The sequence below is a fragment of the Aulonocara sp. 'chitande type north' Nkhata Bay genome, linkage group LG12 (genome assembly GCF_057382095.1).
Source record: "Aulonocara sp. 'chitande type north' Nkhata Bay isolate Kocher_YH1m ecotype deep benthic linkage group LG12, A_spYH_male_GT1.1, whole genome shotgun sequence".
NCBI lineage: Eukaryota > Metazoa > Chordata > Actinopteri > Cichliformes > Cichlidae > Aulonocara > Aulonocara sp. 'chitande type north' Nkhata Bay.
In genome coordinates, this window is record NC_141355.1 from 28600168 (window position 1) to 28622186 (window position 22019).

General features: G+C 38.1%; 1 protein-coding gene across 1 annotated transcript; it reads right to left on the reverse strand.

The window, feature by feature from the left end:
- Positions 1-103: 103 nt before the first annotated feature.
- Positions 104-18916, reverse strand: LOC147317650 (creatine kinase U-type, mitochondrial-like). Its single transcript, XM_086314841.1, has 10 exons — positions 18779-18916; positions 4950-5112; positions 4447-4645; positions 4262-4357; positions 3936-4157; positions 3738-3823; positions 2083-2206; positions 1697-1831; positions 1452-1577; positions 104-371 (listed from the first exon to the last, which is right to left on the reverse strand). The coding sequence occupies exons 2-10, from the start codon at positions 5087-5089 to the stop codon at positions 255-257; spliced, it is 1245 nt and encodes a 414-aa protein (XP_086170967.1). The 5' UTR covers positions 5090-5112; positions 18779-18916; the 3' UTR covers positions 104-254.
- Between the last annotated feature and the right edge of the window lie 3103 nt (positions 18917-22019).

Below are 22019 nucleotides of genomic sequence, written 5' to 3' on the forward strand. Positions count from 1 at the left end.
TAAATAATTTTCCTTTGTTCACAAGTTACCTTTTTTGCAGTTACCGTCTAAAAGGCTGTTAATACCACCAAAGTTGTAAAAGCACCAACCAGTAACACAAAACTTAATTCATCATTGGAGTTTATTCGTTTTAGAAGTCGTGTACATGTAATGAATTTATTTTGCATGAAAGTTAGTACAGTGTTATACATGCAATAAACATTAGTTAAATGATCAGTGATCGGAGGATGCCCACCGCCCAGTCGAGGTGATTCTTACTTCCTGAACTGAGGAACCGGGGACGGGATCTTGATGTCCTGCCCCCTCTCCAGCCTCTTCTCACATTCAATAAGGTAGTTAACACCATCAATCACTAACTGCACCAGCTCAACCTGTGAATGCAACGTAGTCAGTGTCAACAATATTTTATTATGAGCATGTACAAAGTTATTATAAAGGTTTCCTTTAACTGTAACTCAGCGGTTCATCGCTACATGTATCTGATCCTGAAACTCTATTGGATATAACTGAATGTTACAAGTACTGATATCAAAGAGTAGCTCTTTTCACAAGTTGAAAGACATGAAATAAATGAAATTGTTTTTTGTTATTTGGTTGGATAAAAAAAACATAAAGCATTTATTTTTTAAATCAGTCCTTTTTAACTGATTCCATATAACATATGGCGAGAGTCTGGAGTTACAAACACAATCATAGTATTTATTTGTTGACCTTTAAACTAGTTCTAACTTATTAAGTGAAATACCAGAAAAACAACACCACCAATGTATGTACTTGTGAGGTTATAATTTGTGTACACTGCACAAAAGAAATAAGAAATAAAAGCATTGCAATATTAAGCTGAGCTGGATCAAACAAAGTCTGTGATGGCGTTAATATCAAACAAACAAAATAAAATGGATCTTAGCTTTTTCTTGAACTTTTTCTTGAAGTTCAGCTAAGATACTGTGTGTTTTGTTGATTGCCATTCTTTGCTATTAACCCCTCCAACACCAGTACACACCTGGTTAGCATTAACTGTATTGCAAAGGCTCATGTGACGCTCTGGCAAATTTAACTTAAACCTTTACACTTGTGCCTCCTGAGATTACCCTCTTCAGGCAGGGGCTTCCCCTGAGGCCATTCACAAACTTTGCCCCGTTTGGCCCAAATGGAAGTAACTACAGCACCCCACTATATCCCTGAACTTAAACACTAAGGTCCTTTCACAGCATTTGCCAAAGCCTGCAAAGACATTCTGCTCAGGAAAAAGCAGCCATTTTTAACCTTCACTGGCACACCCCTGCCTGGATTACAGATTAAAGAACAGCATGGGGTACAGTTATTCAAAGCTTACACCTGCTGTGCTACAAATGTCTGCTCTCCTCCATCTGACTCTGTTTCTCTCTGCCTGCTGTTCACTTTTGAGCTTTACTTTCTTTAGCTGTTGTCTTCATTCCCTGAGGATTTACCTCTGATTTGCCCAGACGGTCAAGGTTAGAGATGTCAAAGGTATCTCCGGTAGCGGCTGTGTCAACACCTCCCGTGCCTCTCTTCTGTAGTCTCAGATTATCCAGGATCTTTTTGAAGCGAGCATCCTAGATCATAAACACCAAACAAATTCAAGTTACTGTCAGATACACGAAGAATACGTGACATCATGTGCATGTGTTTGGAGTTAACGTGAGATGAACTGTCATTATGATTCATGAATTACCTTACTGAGGAGGGGCAGACGAATATGCACACCAGCACGGAGTCCCGTGCCAAGATTTGAGGGGCAGGTGAGGATATAGCCCAGACGCTCATTCCACATGAACTCCCATCCTCTCTCCTGAATTAGATGCTCAACCTAGAAGTTAAAATAAATACTCAGATCTTAGATCAGATCTCTGAACTAAAATCTTAGTTTGAAGATCTGAATTAATCTAAGTCTTTGTTTCTTGATTTTTGGTCACTCTGCTAAAGATTAGTTTATAGACTCACAGTCTTGTAGGCAGAAATGACAAAAAGACTGTGATAAATTGAATTAATAGATAAACATTTCACTTGAAAAATTCACACTGGACCAACGATAATTCAAAGATAAAGAGATGTGTATACCTGCTTCAGCCCTCTGCAGAATCTTTCAAACACTCTTTTCATGTTTCCTCCCTTCTCCATGGATATGACCCTTGTGTGATCCTCTTCATTGATCCAGATCAAGAAGTTCTTCTCATTGTTGTGCCTGCGTGTCAAGAAAAAAGAATTAAACTCCAGTTCAAAACTATATTTATATTTTCTTGTGAAGACACCAGGGCATATAAGTGAATCAGTTTCAGTCACATTCAACATAAGAACAATTAAAAAAGCATATGTGAGGGAGAAAAATAACATTCTTAAAAAAGGACGAGGAGAGATGCAAGTAAAGATGCTTTGAGGTTTTTTAAAAAAAATGTGATCTGAAAAGCATAATATGGTATTAAGTCTCGACTTTAAGTGACTGATTTTGATTTTATTGGAGCTACTAGTACAGGTCTAAGAATACTAACAAACATGTATTATAAACTTTATGTTTATGAATGAAAAAAAATCCTGGAAAAAGAGTAGCAGAAATAAGATGGCAAGATGGAAAATATACACATTAAAAAAATCAGCCAATACTAGGACTTATGCTACCAGAAAGCTGACATTTCATTCACTGGAGCCAAACTACAGTTAATTGAATAGTTAAAATAGATGACACAGACTGACTCATTTTAATCATTTGTTCACAACAGACTTAATAAATAAATAAAAATTCAGTGTCTGTGCTGGGTTTTTTAAGTAAATTTCTTATTTCCTTAAAACTAAAGTGGTGCCTTTTACTATCTATATCATTTTTATTCTTTGATTTATCAAAAAGTTACACTGTCTCGCTTACAACTATTTTTCTCTTTTAGCTAATTCTTTCTCTTAGATATATCTTCTTTAGTTTTCTCTTATTTTCTTTGATGGATTACTTGCTTCTCATTGATTTTCTGCAATAAATGTTAAGTGTTTTATGTATGTTGTAACTAAAAAATAATTTACTAAAGGACATATAACAGGATAACATCACATATCATGTGTCCAGTGTTTGATCATAGTGTACTGATGGAGCCTCTCTCTCACTGGTTCACGCCCAAAATGCATAAATAGTTATATAATCACTGACATTTTATATTGTATTATCTCTGGAAAATTACATAATATTACTTAAAATCCTTTGCTTTCCTCAGGATATTATCCCTTAAAAGTAAGCTATATGCTTTTGTCAGAATTTGGCGATTTTCTTAAAGTGACAGCTAATACCTAATGGTGCCTGATGTTAGACAGTATCACCAAATCAATCTGTTATAATTAACAAAGTGGTACGTCAGCAAATAACATGTTGAAATCAGTGATGAAAAGAATTTAGAATTGCAATGCATGTGTGGTTGGTTGAGATTTTAGCTCAGCTCCAGGGGGATGTGGGGCAGAGTGTTGTGGGAATAGTTTAGTTTGAGTAACTGGGACACCTGTTGTGCATTCTCTAATCAACTTGTCCTCTTGAAGAGCACACAGACACCGAGAAGCTGCAGGAAGCAAACTGAGTTATCATTAATGCAGAGTGCACCCTGGAAGCTGGACGTGTCAAACAAGTGGATACTATTCTTCAGTAAATCTCTAACTCGAATATCTCCAAAATCTAGATTTCTAGGTCACTGAGCTACAAAACCACTATATTCCTTCTAGTCTGACTGTACTCCTAGTCTTACCAGATCCCACGAGCATCAGGCCAATCTCTGGCCATCCCAGCTGCCGTGAGCAGAGGTGACACAGGCTTATCAAACAGGAAGTGCTCCTGATTGGCCAGTATGGGGACACAGGAACCACGGGGACATTAGATAGCAAAAGAAATCAAGACAAAAAGAAAAATAAACCTTGCTTCTAAAAATGTGTAAATCTTCACTAACATCAATAAGCTGTTGCTGCTCTCTTTCAGTCATATCTCCCAAGCTGTAGTATCGACCAGAAAGGTCTCCCTTCAGGCCAGCCAGAGCGGTCACAACCACACGCTCCACTTCACGGCGCTCGGAGCGCGTGCATGCAGGGGGGAGGCTCAGTCCACGGATGCTGCGACCGGTACGAACACGAGATGACAACACGTAGCGCTCATCAAAAAATCCTGAGGTGATCTGAGGACGACAAAGCTTTAGGTTATGTTAGGCATGTAAGAGTTAATACACGGACTCATGGATGCTCAAGATGATGTGATGCAGAGAACAGAAGAAAGTATAACCTTGGAAGCGTCCAGGTCAGTCGGGTGCTTCATTGTACGAGGGTCATAGCCATTGTGTCTATCCTTAATAACAGGGTCAAAAAGCTCAGCAAACACCTGATTAAAATAAAAATGAATCAAACATATAATTTCCCATTTTATTCGGATGGAAGCCACATCAACATGGTGCAAATCTGAACGCATACCTCATAGGTCTCCTCATCCCCAGCCACCATTCCCACAGTCTTAATAAAGGGGTGTCCAGGGTTGTCCACTCCAGTCTGGATGCACTGGTCCAGGGTCCAGTTGTTGGGTGTTGTCTTATCACTCAGACGTGCATAGATCCCTGGGGTCAAGGCCGAGGCCATGCAGTTGTTGTGTTTCCTCAGGTCAGGGAAATCAGCACTGTAAAAAGTTAACAAAAATCAATGTTTATACAAATAAATTATTTTCATAGCCAGGCTTGTAACCATCTAAATATTGTTTGAAATAAATTACTTGTCGTGGTGCTTTGGTTGTATTGGGGAAAAACAGTCTTTTTGCTATCTGCTTTTCTGCTGTAATTCAAAGAAAGTTTTGCCAAGCGATCCTGCAATGTAGGCCTGGATTCATGCAATAACTTGATTGACCAGTTAGCTAGACAACTCTCAGTTTGATCTCCCTTCACTTTATGGCACCAATACACACATATACACTCATTTTCAAGTACCTGGGTGGATAGAGCCTTCTCCTCTCAGCAGCTTCCATGTTGTCACTGAGTAGGTATCCGGATGTCAGCGTGCCAGCTCCCATGGCCAACATCACTGCCGTGTTACGGCCAGAAATCACACGGGTGAAAGAGCTTGCCATGCTTGTGAGGTCTCAGTTGTTATCTGGTAAAAGTGCAGATGACAAAGGTTACTCTTCGAGAACTTCTAAATTGTAATTTATTGGCCCTGGATAGTAAAATTCCAATTTTCAGTCTGGCGGATTAAGAAACGTGAAGTTGTGTTTGTGTAGGAATGTACTGCAGTTGAGTATTAAAATCCATAATGAATGTAATGTAATGGTTACAATCTCACTGGACTGTTTCAGGCCATGTCTTTCATGCACTACCGTACAGCATGCTGAGTTTCTCGTTTAACGAATAGTGATGTGTCAGTCGCGAACGAAACTGCTCTTAGAGCCGCCTCTTTGAAGTGAACGACGTGAGCCGGCTCCCGTGGATTTTTTTTCTTTATCTCACCCTCTCTCTCGCACTTTTTTTCCGCTTCACTCTGCACGCAAGCCTTATGCTTTGCGCTGGGAAGAGGGGGGAGGGGCGGTAGTTACACTCGCAGCAGCACAGGAACAGAGCGGGAGGGAGAGAGAGAGAAAGAGAGCCAGGGACAACAACGTCACATTAGAAAGGTATAGTGATCATACCCAGCCAACATTTATATGTGGGGCCCATATGGTTTGGAAATTGGCTGAAAAATGGGCCCCATATAGGATTGTCCGCGGGTTCCGTAATGGCCCCATATTAAATGCCCATATAGGTGTTATGTTAGGAAAATCTGGGAACTAAATGGGCCCCAACTGGGAAACGTACACAGAAACCCACCTGGGCCCCATCTTTCAAGTTTTTGTGGGTACCATGTAGGCACCACATAGGCTAAAAAGTGGGTTTTAAGTGGGATTGTCCGCAGGTTCCACAATGGCCCCATTTTATAAGCCCATCTCGGTGTTATATTGGTAAAATCTGGGAACTAAATGTGCCCCAACTGGGCAAAGTACACAGAAACCCACCTGGGCCCCATCTTTCAAGTTTTTTGTGGGTACCATGTGGGCACCACATAGGCTAAAAAGTGGGTTTTAAGTGGGATTGTCCGCGGGTTCCATAATGGCCCCATTTAATAAGCCCATCTCGGTATTATATTGGTAAAATCTGGGAACTAGATGGACCCCAACTGGGCAAAGTACACAGAAACCCACCCGGGCCCCATCTTTCAAGTTTTTGTGGGTACCATGTGGGCACCACATAGGCTAAAAAGTGGGTTTTAAGTGGGATTGTCCGCGGGTTCCGTAATGGCCCCATTTTATAAGCCCATCTCGGTGTTATATTGGTAAAATCTGGGAACTAAATGGGCCCCAACTGGGCAAAGTACACAGAAACCCACCCGGGCCCCACCTTTCAAGTTGTTTTGTGGGTACCATGTGAGTACCACATAGGCTAAAAAGTGGGTTTTAAGTGGGATTGTCCGCGGGTTCCATAATGGCCCCATTTTGTAAGCCCATCTCGGTGTTATATTGGTATAATCTGGGAACTAAATGGACCCCAACTGGGCAAAGTACAAAGAAACCCACCCAGGCCCCACCTTTCAAGTTGTTTTGTGGGTACCATGTGAGTACCACATAGGCTAAAAAGTGGGTTTTAAGTGGGATTGTCCGCGGGTTCCATAATGGCCCCATTTTATAAGCCCATCTCGGTGTTATATAGGTAAAATCTGGGAACTAAATGGACCCCAACTGGGCAAAGTACACTGAAACCCACCTAGGCCCCATTTTTCAAGTTCTTAGTGGGTACAACATGAGGAAAACATGAGCTAAAAAGTTGGAATGGCATTAGCAGTGGGTTCTGTATTTGCATCTTATTTCTAGTTTGAATTGACTAAGTTCTGGCACTGAGTGGGCCCCATGTAGTAAAACAGTCACAAAATCAATTTTTCAGACGGCTAATACGGGTTCTGTGACACAAAGACACCAAATATATTAAAGCTGACCGCAAACACAATCTAGTTTGTAAATAAAACCATTTCAAAAATCACGAGGGTACACAAAACAACATTTTTCACATTTATTTTGTCCAACAACTGTGATTTTACGTAACTGTATTCCAAAGTGCGTAAACGTTTAAAAACTAGAAATGTCAAACTACAGCAAAATTCCTTAGATATTTGGAACTGTAGCAACATGGGGAAAAAGTCAGATGGAAAACTCAAAAGCTTATCTTGAATCAGCAGGGTTTGTTTTTTTACAGAGCCGTAAGTCTATTTTGTACCCTTGCAGCCCTCGGTCCTCCTCTGTCTTTAGCTCCACTGAACCACTTGGACAGAGCCTTCTCTGCTTCTTGCAAGTTGACTTTTGATGTTAAATAATTCTTCAGTGCCTCTGCAAATGAAGAAGAAGAAAAACGGGCAAGCCAAAGTAAAGTTAATCTTAGCTTACTTCATTTGGTGATGATTTTCAAAGAACAATGTTTATTTCACTTTATTGCCTCAAAAAATATATACAAATTGCATGATAACCAAACTCAGTTACACTTTCAAACACTTTATTAAAAAAGTTTAGTTTTCTAAAGTTCAAATGTCTCAAGTGAAACTAACTTACCATACACAACATTAAAAAGACGCAAATCTCTGAACTTTTTTTCCCCATGTCGGCCAAGCATGTTGTACTCCACAGCCAGCTCAGGTGATATGAGGAATTTCATCATCCTTCTTGTGGCATCGTCTACACTTGTTTCCCCTGTATCTGCTACCATGGCAACCTGAGGGGAACATACAAAAAGGACAGATTAGATACTGGCATCTGGTTAGGATGCCTCCCTGGTGAGGTGTTTTGGGCACGTCCCACCAGGAAGAGACCCAGAACACCCAGGACATGCTGGAGGGACTATGTTTTTCGGCTGGCCTGGGAATGCCTTGGGATTCCCCCGGAAGAGCTGGGCCAAGTGCCTGGAGAGAGCGAAGTCTGGGCCTCTCTACTTAGTACCGGATTGGGTCGAGGGGCAGCAGCCTAAGCTTAAGATAATGGACCGGAATGGAGGATAAATGGACACTTTACATATTACTTAATGTTTACTGTGTGGTGATAAAAAAAATGGTAGTAAACACAAGCTAAACTAAAAAAATTAATTGCGCTTCCTTAACCCTTTATCCCCAATAATGTTACGCAGGATAACTGGTAGGTCTGGTAGGTTTTTTCCTCTACTGTATACTATATGAATGTAATCAAGGATTAATAACAGAAAGAAAAAAGAAATTGAAATTTTGCCATTTTTACTAAAGGCAATCAAAATGTACATGAATAAAATATTTAAATTAGTCAATTCAAATTAATAACTCTAAAACACTGAACAAAATTAAGTATTTGACCCTGTGGTTTATTTTCGGACATCTCTTTTCTTCTAAAAGTCCAGGCGCGTTGGGCCCCTGGCAGAGCTCAGGTTTGACGAGACAGGTTTGGAAAAACCTGTCGCTGGCGACTTTTTGGGGGCTAAAGGGTTAAAATAAATAGGAATTGGCCAAAATTTGTATAAACTATGAAATAGCAGAACAAAAGTAAAAAAAAAAATCTTTATCTGTTATCAGAATCAAATATTTGATTAGAATAAAAAATTTAACTTTCTGGAAGATTTCTCGTTACATCTGTCATAAAAGTAACAACATCTCAGAAAAGAAACATGATAGCAACAGAAAAATATGATAGCAGTGTGATGTGATGGTCCCTGGCCAGATTTTTACACATATTATAAGCCCTGTGACACAAAAACCACAGAACTCTGACACGCACAGACTGTTTTCCTTCGTGCTAATGAAGAAAAATGCTGGTCTGGTATGTAAAAGGGAATTTATTCTTCCAGGACCTGAAGCTCCGTAATGCAGCCTTCCAGGACCTGAAGCTCCGTAATGCAGCCCTCCAACAGCCAAACCTATCTGTTCTCTGATTGTCTTGATGCATGCTCAATCATCCAGGTAAGTAAATCTCCAAAAGTTGATTCTGTTCATCTGGACGTAGCGCTTGCAGCATTTTCTCCCACTGAAAATGCTACGTCCAGATGAACAGAATCAACTTCTGGAGATGTTCTCTGATTGGATTGTTTAATTGGTGATTGACATGAAATTGACCAATCAGCTGAAAGGAAGAAAAATAGGGTCAAAATTTGGATGTGTAAGTATAAATCCACACACAGCCAGGAAAGCCGAGCGCAGAGTTGTTTGTAGCACCAATTCAGCCAGAGTGGAGCCAGATGGATTTTCCATCCAGCCACACTGTAAAGTCTATAGACCAGCAAGTGATAAATTAACAGTGTTGTTGGTATTTTCTAAAACAGTTGTATGCAATAGGAATTGCTGTTTATAGTCCTCCTGTATATCTGCATGTTCCCTCCCAATTAAAACCTGTGATAATGGAGATTCAAATTCATGTCATACCTATACCAACAGTTATCAAGTATCCAGATCGACCTTTACTGATGTGCTCTGTCAGTGCGCCCCAGGGCAGCTGTGGCTACAATGTAGCTTGCCATCGCCAGTGTGTGATTGTGTGTGTGAATGGGTGAATGACTGAATGTAGTGTGAAGCGCTTTGGGGTCCTTAGGGACTAGAAAAGCGCTATAAAAATGCAGGCCATTTACCATTTAAAGGAAAATTGTTATTTCCATGTATTTTCCTGTTCTGCCTTCAACTTTGAGGACTTCCCCCCACATTTCTAGTTGTGACAGTGCACCTACAACAAAAAAAATCTGCTGTGATTTACATTTGTTGAAAGAGCAATTTTGTAAAATAGTCTATTTTTGTATGCACAGTTTACAAATCTGTCCTGTACAGCATGGACTGATTGCATGCTAAAAAGTTGTTGCTTAAAAATAAAACAATACATTTTTAATTAATAACATCAGCAGAAAGCCTTGTTATTAATTAGATGTACAATTTCTATAGAATACGAAACAACTCAGTTCATTTTTGATCATATGAATACCAGCATATTACACAACTAGTGATGGGATTTTCGTCTCTTTTTAGAAAGCCGGCTCTTTCGGCTCCCAACCGGCTCTTCAGGTTGTTTTGTTGCTTTAATTAATTTATTATTAACAACAATATAAAATTATGAACAAAAGGAATTACTAATGTAAAAAAAGAAACGTGGTTTTATTTATATATGTTTATATATAAATATATATGGTGGCCCCTAGAGACAAAGCATGTACAAACTCCAAAACCCATTTCTAGCGTCAACTGAACTTCCAAAACAGAGCTATCTAGATCACTTAATTTACACAATTGAAATCATATGTGTATTTTTTGTGTATTTATACACAAGCACTCATATATATTCATAAAAAATTCCAAAAGCTGTTCATTTACCTGTTACTACCACACACCAAATCTGGTCGTTGGTACTTCCTGGCTTGTGTAGCCACTAGGTAACAAAATCTCAACACTGTGCCTAGCATCCTGGAGCACTTCTGTTGTGTTTTGTACGTGCTTTGGAGTTTGTACGTGCTATGAAGTTTTTACGTGTTTTGGGGTTTGTACGTGCTTTGTCTCTAGCAGCCACCGTAAATATACTTTTATTTATTCTCTCCACATAAAATGTAATAAATAAATCATATAATACAAAAAAAACAACTATTTACATTTCAACTTTTAACTATTTAAATTTTCAGCTTTTTCCTTTTAAACAAATTTAAAGTGAAACAACACAAAACACTGCAAACCACAACACAATTAAATATAAATTATAATATGAAAACAAACAGAAGATGCACATTCTCTGTCATATGGGCCTGCATGAATAAACTTTCTGAATCCTTTATCATCCGCAATTGAAAATAGTTGTGGATGATTACTATACCTTTGTAATGTGACGTTGTTGTCCCTGGCTCTCTTTCTCTCTCTCTCCCTCCTGCTCTGTTACTGTGCTACTGCGTGTGTAACAACCGCCCCTCCCCCCTCTTCCCAGCGCAAAGCACAAGGCTCGCGTGCAGAGTGAAGCGGAAAAAAAGTGCGAGAGAGAGGGTGAGAGAGAGAGAAAAAACACGCTTGTGTCGTTCACTTCAAAGAGCCGTTTCGTTTTGACCAACACATCACTAACAACCATGATGAAAAACGCTCATCTGCTTCCATCACCATCAGCTGATTAACATTGAGCTGCTGCAGTCAACACCATCAAACTAATTTAGTGTTTAATGTTATGTTATGTTATTGAATGCTTTTATTTTTAAATCTTTACCAGCGCTTAAAGACTGTAGATGTTCACACCTGGTGTTAGAAAACCGAGCTCACAGCAGTATTTTTTTTATAACAGGAAATTTTAATTTTTATTGGTTACCGTGTTTATTACCACTTTTATCAGTAATGTACTTCCTATAAAATATGGATTTGATAAGTTACCGGTTTATTGAAATCAGCTAGTGAACACATCGATCACTTTATTGAACTACACGCCTTACACTCTTGTGAGCTCTGGTTACTAACAGCAGGTGTGAAAGTTTGGAGTCCAAAACGCAGATAAAGATTAGAATAACAAGGCAATGTAAAATCAGTTTAATGCAGTTGACAGTAGCAGCTCAGATGGAAATCAGCCAATTGTGAGGAGAGCAGAGGACCAAAACTGTCAGAGTTGTGGGTCAAGTGAAGAGAACACTGTTGGCATTATTGTTAGCATAAAAGATGAAAATTAAATAAATGTTAAATTTTAAAATAGATCATTGCCTCCTGTGCCTAAATAAATATATATACTTAATACCAATAAAAAAAAAAGGATGCCCCAAAGACCATCACTTTTCAAAAATAATAATAATAATAATAATAAGTAATACAAATAATATGAAAGTTACTTACATGTCAAAGATGGTGCTTGTGATCTTGAAGAATCTAAACGTGATAAGGAAATGAAAGAAAGTGCATGAGAAAATACAAACATTTTTGTTTTTTCCCAGGATAATTCAATATAAAAGATTCTCTTACTAATGCACAAAATGAACAGTGTAATTAAAAGTTTTAAAGGCACTGCATGTGTTTATATGATAAACTGACTAATTCAAGCAGCAAACACTAGCAGTGCAAAAATGTATCTAACTAGCTGACAGACTTTAAAGTCACAGGAAGATATATCAAAATGGTGACTTATGCCAGAACAAATGACTTGACAGACATAAATCCTAAATTCCTTTAAGTAAAAAAGGAATTACTTTTTTATAAGTGGTCCCTAGTGGTTTTCAAATTATTACATGGCTTGTTAATTTTTTATTAAATTATTAAGAAGCCAGATGAGTTCAAAACATTTACAAATGACTATAAAGCACTATCCAAACTTCAAATCAAGTGGCAAAATCTCCAAATTAAAAGTACTCGCAAACTATAAAAATTTGATTATACTTAAAAATATGCAAAAACTAATTTAGTGGAATTTTTACCTGCTCAAGAATACATTGAACATGCAATATTTAATTGAAAAGAACAAAATTTGTGTACTTTTAGAAAGGATTATTAAATATTTGGGGATACTAGACATAAAGAGGGTCTCGTACATTTACGGGCATCTAATTTCCTGGATTTAATGGTTTAAAAGTTTAATAGGTCTTTGAAGTTGATAATAAAATTGAGTCCATTATTAGCAAAAAGAATTAAAAAAAAAAAAGAGCAAAAAAATGCTTAATATATAATAATTGTTTTAAACTTAAGCTTTGTAATTGTAGCAGATTTCATTATGTCTGTAATTTTTTATTTAGCCCCACAGTAGTAAAAGCCATAAATGGGAGTTAGATTTATTACTAGTATTTTACACAGCATTCAGCTATAATAACATGTTCTGCATTTTCCTACTTCACCATCTGATCTGAACAGCTGCACTCTCTTAATTAATTAATGACCTAACATTTCTCAGTAACCAATAACTAGATGGAACAGCACAGTATCTAAGAGAGTGATCAGACAGTGTTTGAGCTAAAGACGCTGTGTGTTTCTTTTGGGGGCTTTTTACACACTGATCCACCACCGTTTTCCCATAGTACAATGCATATCTGGTAACATTACCGTATTCAGATCAGAAAACCGTTTCAGCTGCAGGCATCTACTCCTGTAATTTAAACAATCACCTTGCTACACTGCACATGAATATTACGTAACATGGTATGACTAGCTCATGTTCAGACATTTAAGATACTGTTCAGCCATTTTGTTTACTGGGTAGTGCATAATGGCCAAGTTAGCTGAGCAGGAATCCACTAAAGCCAAAAAAATAATATAAATTTTTAAAATTAATTACAAAAACCTTATAGGAAAACCCAAGAAACAGTTGCAGAAGCACAGAAAAAAACTGCCGTGTACGTTATAGTGTGTAAATTCAAAAACTGTATAGAGAGAATGGTGCAATGAAAACAGAATAAGATAAGATGAACTTTATTGAGTAGAATATAGGCAGTAAGAGTTTTTTAATTAACTTTAAATTATGTTTGCCAAAGACAATGCAGCAAATTAACCCAGTTCTACCTGCTAGCTAAAGATGTTATGCTTCTCCCCCTTATACCGTTTAGGACGACTATAGAAAGTTACTAAAATAACCATTGATGAAAACGTATCAAACTTTAAGTATTTACCTTTGTCATAGTTTTCGATTCTTTGGTATCCTTTTGTCCTCCACGTTCTTAAACACCAGGGAGAGAAAAGGCGCAACAGACGAAAGACCGCGAAGACTAGACGCTAGGCGGTGCAATCTGCTCCTCCCTCTTTTTAAACGAGCCAATAGGAGCTGCTCACATTAAAAACAACTTTATTTAAAAAGTCGTTTTACACCTGATACAAAAATTTTAAAAGTCAAACAATGCACAAGTTTAAAAGAACAATTTTATTTTTAAAAGTTTTTTAAGCATAGGGATGGTTAATATGTTTTAAAAAGTAATATATAATATTTATCAAAAAGTGTCACCCAAATCAACATCATAATAAAAATATAATTAATAAAAATATAATAATGATAAGAAGAAGAATAACAGTTTACCTAAAAGCTCTTCTAACATTAGACTGGTTTTGAAAAGTTTCAATAGTGTCAATACACCATAAGGACAAGGGAGTTTCACAGTTGAAGTGTGACTGCTTGAAAGACCCCGTTCCCTCTCCTTTCCACTAGTTCAAAGAAAATGTAAATTATTTCTGGTTATATAATTTGAGGGCACAAGTTTGAAGAGTAACATTTTAACAGATCGGTAATATACTTCAGGAGCTTTACTGGATCTGATTAACCAAAACTTCCATCTTCCATGTAACTAACTGTCTTTTCTCTAATACAGTAGAGTGTGTCTGATCTACTAAAAATCCTCAACTGCATGTTTGCTCAAGTAAATAGTCTTAATTGTTTGAACAACCAGTAATCCTTAATTTGCAAATGCCAAATCTGGATTTTGTCTGTGTAATTCACTTTTATCTTAGGTTTTTTATTCGTATTTTTTGCTTTTCTTTTTTTCTACTCTTGTGTCCGTTTTAATCACTTATTATTGCTGCTGTGACAAGTGAATTTACCTAAGAAGAATCATGAAGTCCTTATTTTATCTTATCTGAGCCTCACCATGCAGCCTACCATGCAGAGTTCACATTAAGTACATAAAATGAAATCTAAAATTAAAAAGTAACCAGTTTCAAACCAGTTATTTGGAATAGTGTGCAGAGTGTTTTGAGTAACATTGAATGTTCAAAAACACCAAAGTTCCTATAGTCTCACTTGACAGCTGGGTTGTAGTGTCTGATAACACATAACATCTTGAGGTCTCAATGTGGACTTTGAGTACATTTGCTAGCCAAGGCTAAATACTGAGAGGGTCAAAAATGAAGGGTCAAGAACATCTGACTGTACGTAAGGGTAGCAAAAGTGATAGACTGAGGTTGTGCCAAATATGTTAAAGTTAGGGTGATTTCTTAGAGAATGGTACCACATGGGTGCCGTCTGCAGGTTATAAAAGAGAGTTATGTTCATACTTTCTTTTGAGATTATTTTTACAATTTGACTTTCAGAACTCCCTGGGTTGTGCGCAATCTGTGATGGGCTTGTTTGGAATAAATCCTCCTTTATTCAAATAACACTTTCTCAGGCTCTTCACAGAAGAAGAATCCTCACATAAGCATGTGCTACCATTTTGAACCAATGTACACATTTACCATCACTAACCCAACTAGGACCTACATTGGATGCCCACCCATATGGATTTGATGTTAGAAACGCAAGTGGGTCCCATATATACTAAACAATCTTGAGCCCATGTAAAATATATGCCTATATTAATTTAACATAACCCATTTGGGGCCCACATAGACATGTTTTCAGGGTCTGACTTGCATTTGCCCATGTGTGACACATATAGTTTGACCAGGTGGGCCCCACCTATGTCATCAGTACCAAAAAATATATACCGATTACCTCACTTTGCCCCACCTGGGGCACACAGCAAATGCTTTTCTTTAAATGACTGTGTTTGCCCATGTCTAACCCAGGTGAAAAACCCAAGTGGGTCCTACGTGTGTTTCCCATTTTGAAACAAGTGAAGTGTTTCCCATGTTTGACCCAGCCAGGACCTACTATATGTTCCCACTTGGTTTTGCCCATATGGCTTTCATGTGAGAAACCCAAGTGGGTCCCATATATACTAAACAATCTTGAGCCCATATAAAATATATGCCCATATTAACTTAACATAACCCATATGGGGCCTACATAGACATGTTTTCAGGGTCTAACTTGCATTTGCCCATGTGTGACCCATATAGTTTGACCAGGTGGGCCCCACCTATGTCATCAGTGCTAAAAAAATATATTGATTACCTAACTTTGCCCCACCTGGGGCCCACATAGACATGTTTCAGGGTCTGACTTGCATTTGCCCATGTGCGACCCATATAGTTTGACCAGGTGGGCCCCACCTATGTCATCAGTGCTAAAAAAATATATTGATTACCTCACTTTGCCCCACCTGGGGCCCACATAGACATGTTTTCAGGGTCTGACTTGCATTTGCCCATGTGCGACCCATTTAGTTTGACCAGGTGGGGCCCACCTGTGTCATCGATACTAAAACATATATTGATTACCTAACTTTGCCCCACCTGGGGCACACAACAACAGCCTATCCTTAAATGACTGTGTTTGCCCATGTCTATCCCAGGTGGAAAACCCAAGTGGGTCCTACATGTGTTTCCCATTTTGGACCAAGTTAAGTGTTTCCCATGTTTGACCCAGCTAGGACCTACTAAAAGTGCTCACTTGGGATGGCCCATATGGGTTTAATGTGAAGAACCCAAGTAGGCCCCATACAAAAAGCCCAGTTTGAGCCCATGCCCACATGGTACCAATCCAGCCCGAGCAAAAACCAGGTGGGGCCCATATATACATGTTGGCTGGGTAGTGATCATCCACAACTATTTTCAGTTGCAGATGATAAAAGATTCAGAAAGTTTATTCATGCATGCCCATATGTGCATCTTTTTGTTTCCATATATTTTCATATTTATATTTAATTGTGTTGTGGTTTGCAGTGTTTTGTGTTGTTTCACTTTAAATTTGTTTAAAAGGAAAACGCTGAAAATTTAAATAGTTAAAAGTTGAAATGTAAACAGGTGGTTTTTGTATTATATGAATTATTTATTACATTTTATGTGGAGTGAATAAATAAAAGTATATTTACGGTGGCCCCTAGAGACAAAGCACGTACAAACTCCAAAGCACGTACAAACTCTGAAGCACGTAAAAAACACAACAGAAGTGCTCCAGGATGCTAGGGGGCAGTGTCGAGCTTTTGTTACCTAGTGGCTACACAAACCAGGAAGTACCAACGACTGGATTTGATGTGCGGTAGTAACAGGTAAATGAACAATTATTTTTATTTGAATATATATGAGTGACTGTGTATAAATACACAAACAATACACATATGCTTTCAATTGTGTAATTTAAGTGATCTAGGTAGCTCTGTTTTGGAAGTTCAGTTAACGCTAGAAATGTGTTTTGGAGTTTGTACATGCTTTGTCTCTAGGGGCCACCGTATATATTTATATATAAACATATATAAATAAAACCACAGGGTTTTCTTTTACATTAGTAATTCCTTTTGTGCATAATTTCAAATTGTTGTTCATAATAAATTAATTAAAGCAACAAAACAACCTGAAGACCCGGTTGGGAGCCGAAAGAGACAGATCTTTTTAGCGAGTCGAGCTGAAAGAGACGGTTCTCTAAAAAGAGCCGGAAATCCCATCGCTATTAACGAAAGCTGAACTTTACAGGCATCCTTCCTGAAGGTCACAGGTGGCATTCAGGGAAAGCGGATAATTGGGAATCAGATGGTTAAACCAGACAGCACCGAGAGGAGAGCAGAAAAAGTAGTTACCTCCACAGCTGAGCAGAATATTTGCTTTAATAATTTGTACAAGTCTGTGCTGCAGACTGAAGCTCGTCGTATTTTTCTGCATGCTGTCACAAAGTTCAGCAATCCCTTAAAGTTTACATATTAAATTAAGACGTCTTAACACATATTCGCTCTTCGTGAGTACATACTCAGACAAAACCACTAATAGCCTTAAGCTATGAACTGCTTAAGTAACAGATACGCCTGCAGTCTGTGTGATGGGATTACTGGTGAAGCATACAGCAGCCTTCTGATTGGTCACCCAAAGAGAGTCACTGGCTCAGGTGATCAGGTGATTTGTGATTGGGTGCCTTGACCATATTAATAATTGCCTAATGATGTTTTTCGTAGTTGCTTGCAAGACTCCTCAGTCTGTTAATCAGAGCTTGCAAAGAAGCACAGTTTATTTTATTTTTATGTATTTTTAAGATACTTTAAATTAAAAATATGATGGGTTAAAAATTATTTATAGCATTATATATACAACACATATTAACACGATATTAGAGAACTAGATGTGATATTACTGTATTGTTGCAGATTACCTATATTACAAAAGTGAATTTCTTTTCTTGTCTGAAATTAGGAGTCACAAATCATATCATTTTCTCTCTCTCACGCACACAGACTGATAGTAAGTTAGTGAAGTTAAGCTAAACTGCCAGCTTAGAGTTCAGCTCATCCGTGGAAAACACATGATTCTTTCTCAAACAGGCCAAGCTTGCACAGGACAAACAGAAGAAAACATATAGAAAGAAACCAGACATTCTTCAAGAAACCCAAGAAAGACCAAGAAGTGGAGTAAAGGTCTTTAAGGCCACGTTAAAGTCAAGGAGAAAAGTTGGATTAAAGGGATTTCTCTCCGGGAGTGCATAGTAAGTAGAGTGGGAGGCACCTGCACCTTTTGACCCTTGATAAAGACATACTGCTAAGTCTACAAATGGTTATCTGACTTATTTGCAGATTTTTTTTAAAATAAAGAAATATAAAGTAAATGTAGGTGCAGGAGACATTGCTGGCTGTTTGACAAAGAATAACATTTAAGCAGAATAGTAGCAGATGGCTGGGAATAGAGGGCAGCTTAAGTGGTCTTAATGCAAGTGGCTGTGTGTAGACTATACTGTGTGGTGTAAATAATAATTTAAGGTAAAAGGATTGGAATTTTTTTTTATATCAAACAAAGATAATCAAAGTATTTCTATTATAGAATAATAAAAATACATCAAAAATGTATCAAACTGAACTGAAAAAAAATCATGTGATCCATAAAATAGTCTGTTAATGAATGTGAGAGCTACTGCACTTTTCCAAGTGAGGTGCATGAGCAAACAGGAAACATAAATGAGGAAAGGAGCTGAAAAAAATTCAGAATGTGAATTCTGGAGGCAGAATCAATTACTTACCTTTTGATAGCTGAAGAGTGGAGGTAGCAGAAGATCCTGCAGCTCAGTCCAACGAAGCTCAACCTGCAGAGTGAGAGCAGACAGAAGAACAGGGATGGGATCAGAGGAAGACGGGGCCACTGGCTCAGGATTAGCCTCTCACTAGGCAACAGACTGAAAATCCTCTTTCTGCTGTCAGTCATCATGTCTGTCTGCCTGCCTCTTTACACCAGCCATGGGTGCTTTCACGTATACATAAAAACTCACCTAGTCTTCCATACAAAGCTGAAATTTGCACCATCCCTCACGCACATGAATAACAAAAGCAGGCTAATCAATCAGCTGTAGTCTGCTTCTGCTGAAATATAGCTGTCAGGTTGCTCTATACATTTAATATACAATCAAAATAATTTGCTTTGGAGTTTTTGTTAATCATATTTACTATTGTTGTTATAAATGTGTTCATTCTGGCACTGAAAGGCATGTTTGCCACGTGTAAGACAAAGTACAAAAGGAATATTTAGCCTATAGGACTGATTGAAAACTGGGGCACGGACATTTCACCTGTGTGGTTGGATATCTGCACGTCCTCAAAATGCTCTAGCATTTCCTGGTGATGCTCACTGGCGTTTTGCATTACTTAGTTTAAAGTCCAGCTTTGTTGTTGTTATTTTACGTGTGGCAAAAGCAAACATTTGCCATTGTACAATAAAAGTACTTGGATGGCTTAGTCAAATATACGGTCAAAGACCCATTTCTGTTAAACCTTTTAGACTACATATTCATCATTACATAGCGATTGTCTCTCCAAATTCAGTTCCCTTCTCTTTCGGCGTTACAAATTGTCACAGTGTTGTCATAAACTTCAACTGTCATCCATCTGTCCCTCAAAAACAGGAGTTGTGTTGGCTGATCTGCTGTAAAATGCCCGCTGAGAGACAACTGCTTACAACCTAAAGCTGCTGCCCTCCCTCAGTCTGTTTATCCACACTAAAAACTGACAGTAGATCCCACACTAACAACTTGCCACATCCCCTCAACAACAGTATGAATGATGACTTTATCACTAGCTCAACTTGTCTGAGATACACAACATGCCATTTTTCTTGTTCACTCTGTTTTTTTCAGGCCTGAATCGCTCTGTTTCTACTCCTTTTCAGCACTGCTAGATTTTTTTCCTCTAACAATTGAAAAATATTTCCTTTTGATATTTAAATTTCACTTTGATATGTTAACTTGCTGGGTAAACCAAAAACAATCACTGATTGATTAAAGCATTTCCTCTCTATGTCTGTTATTTCTTCAAATGTAGATATTAGGTGCTCACTGCCCTTTTACTACTCTACCTGAGCACTTGCATACCTCATTCACCCATTGACTTTTTTTCTGTGTTTAACCCTTTCACACACAGTGGTCACTACAGTGGACAGCTATTCAAAGACTGTTTTCTTGTATTTGTGTCAGTGTTGATGGTATACTTGCACATAAACCACAACATTGGACACTGATGTGTCACTCCCTACACTGCCACCCACTGGTTGTTTAATGTTACTATAGATGTATGAGACCATGGTCCTCCATAATAAACAAATATAATGACTGCTTTCTTCCATTTGCGCAACATCTCTAAAATTAGAAATATCCTGTCTCTTAGTTCATGCATTTATTACTTCCAGGCTGGACTACTGTAATTCATTATTATCGGGATGTCCTAAAAACTCACTGAAAAGTCTTCAGCTAATCCAAAATGCTGCAGCAAGAGTCCTGACAGGGACTAGAAAGAGAGAGCAGATTTCTCCTGTTTTGGCTTCCCTTCATTGGCTTCCTGTTAAATCCAGAATTGAATTCAAAATCCTGCTACTCACATACAAGGTCTTAAATAATCAGGCCCCATCTTATCTTAATGACCTGATAGTATCATATCACCCTATTAGAGCACTTTGCTCTCGCCCTGCAGGCCTACTTGTTGTTCCTAGAGTATTTAAAAGTAGAATGGGAGGGAGAGCCTTCAGTTTTCAGGCCCCTCTTCTGTGGAACCAGCTTCCAGTTTGGATTCGGGAGACAGACACTATCTCTACTTTTAAGATTAGGCTTAAAACTTTCCTTTTTGCTAAAGCATATAGTTAGGGTTGGACCAGGTGACCCTGAATCCTCCCTTAGTTATGCTGCAATAGACGTAGGCTGCCGGAGGATTCCCATGATGCATTGAGTTTTTCCTTTCCAGTCACCTTTCTCACTCACTATGTGTTAATAGACCTCTCTGCATTGAATCATATCTGTTATTAATCTCTGCCTCTCTTCCACAGCATGTCTTTATCCTGTTTTCCTTCTCTCACCCCAACCGGTCGCAGCAGATGGCTGCCCCTTCCTGAGCCTGGTTCTGCTGGAGGTTTCTTCCTGTTAAAAAGGAGTTTTTCCTTCCCACTCTCGCCAAAGTGCCTGCTCATAGGGGGTCATATGATTGTTGGGTTTTTCTCTGTATCTATTATTGTGCGATCTACTGTACAATATAAAGCGCCTTGAGGCGACTTTTGTTGTGATTTGGCGCTATACAAATAAAATTGAATTGAATTGAATTGTCCTCCTGCTCACTAGCGATGGGATTTCCGGCTCTTTTTAGAGAACCGGCTCTTTCGACTCGACTCACTAAAACGAGCCGGCTCTTTTGGCTCCCAACCGGCTCTTCAGGTTGTTTTGTTGCTTTAATTAATTTATTATGAACAACAATTTGAAATTATGCACAAAAGGAATTACTAATGTAAAAAAAACAAACCTGTGGTTTTATTTAAATATGTTTATATATAAATATCTCCAAAGCACGTACAAACTCCAAAACACATTCCTAGAGTTAACCGAACTTCCAAAACAGCTACCTCACTTAAATTACACAATTGAAAGTATATGTGTATTGTTTGTGTATTTATACACAGTCACTCATATATATTCAAATAAAAAAAAATTTAAAAAAGTACATTTACCTGTTATTACCACACACCAAATCCAGTCGTTGGTACTTCCTGGCTTGTGTAGCCACTAGGTAACAAAAGCTCAACACTGCCCCTATAGCATCCTGGAGCACTGCTGTTGTGTTTTTTTACATGTTTTGGAGTTTGGACGTGTTTCGGGGTTTGTATGTGTACGTGCTTTGTCTCTAGGGCCCACCGTAAATATACTTTTATTTATTCACTCCACATAAAATAAAATAAATAAATCATATAATACAAAAAAAAAAACTATTTACATTTTAAACTTTTAACTATTT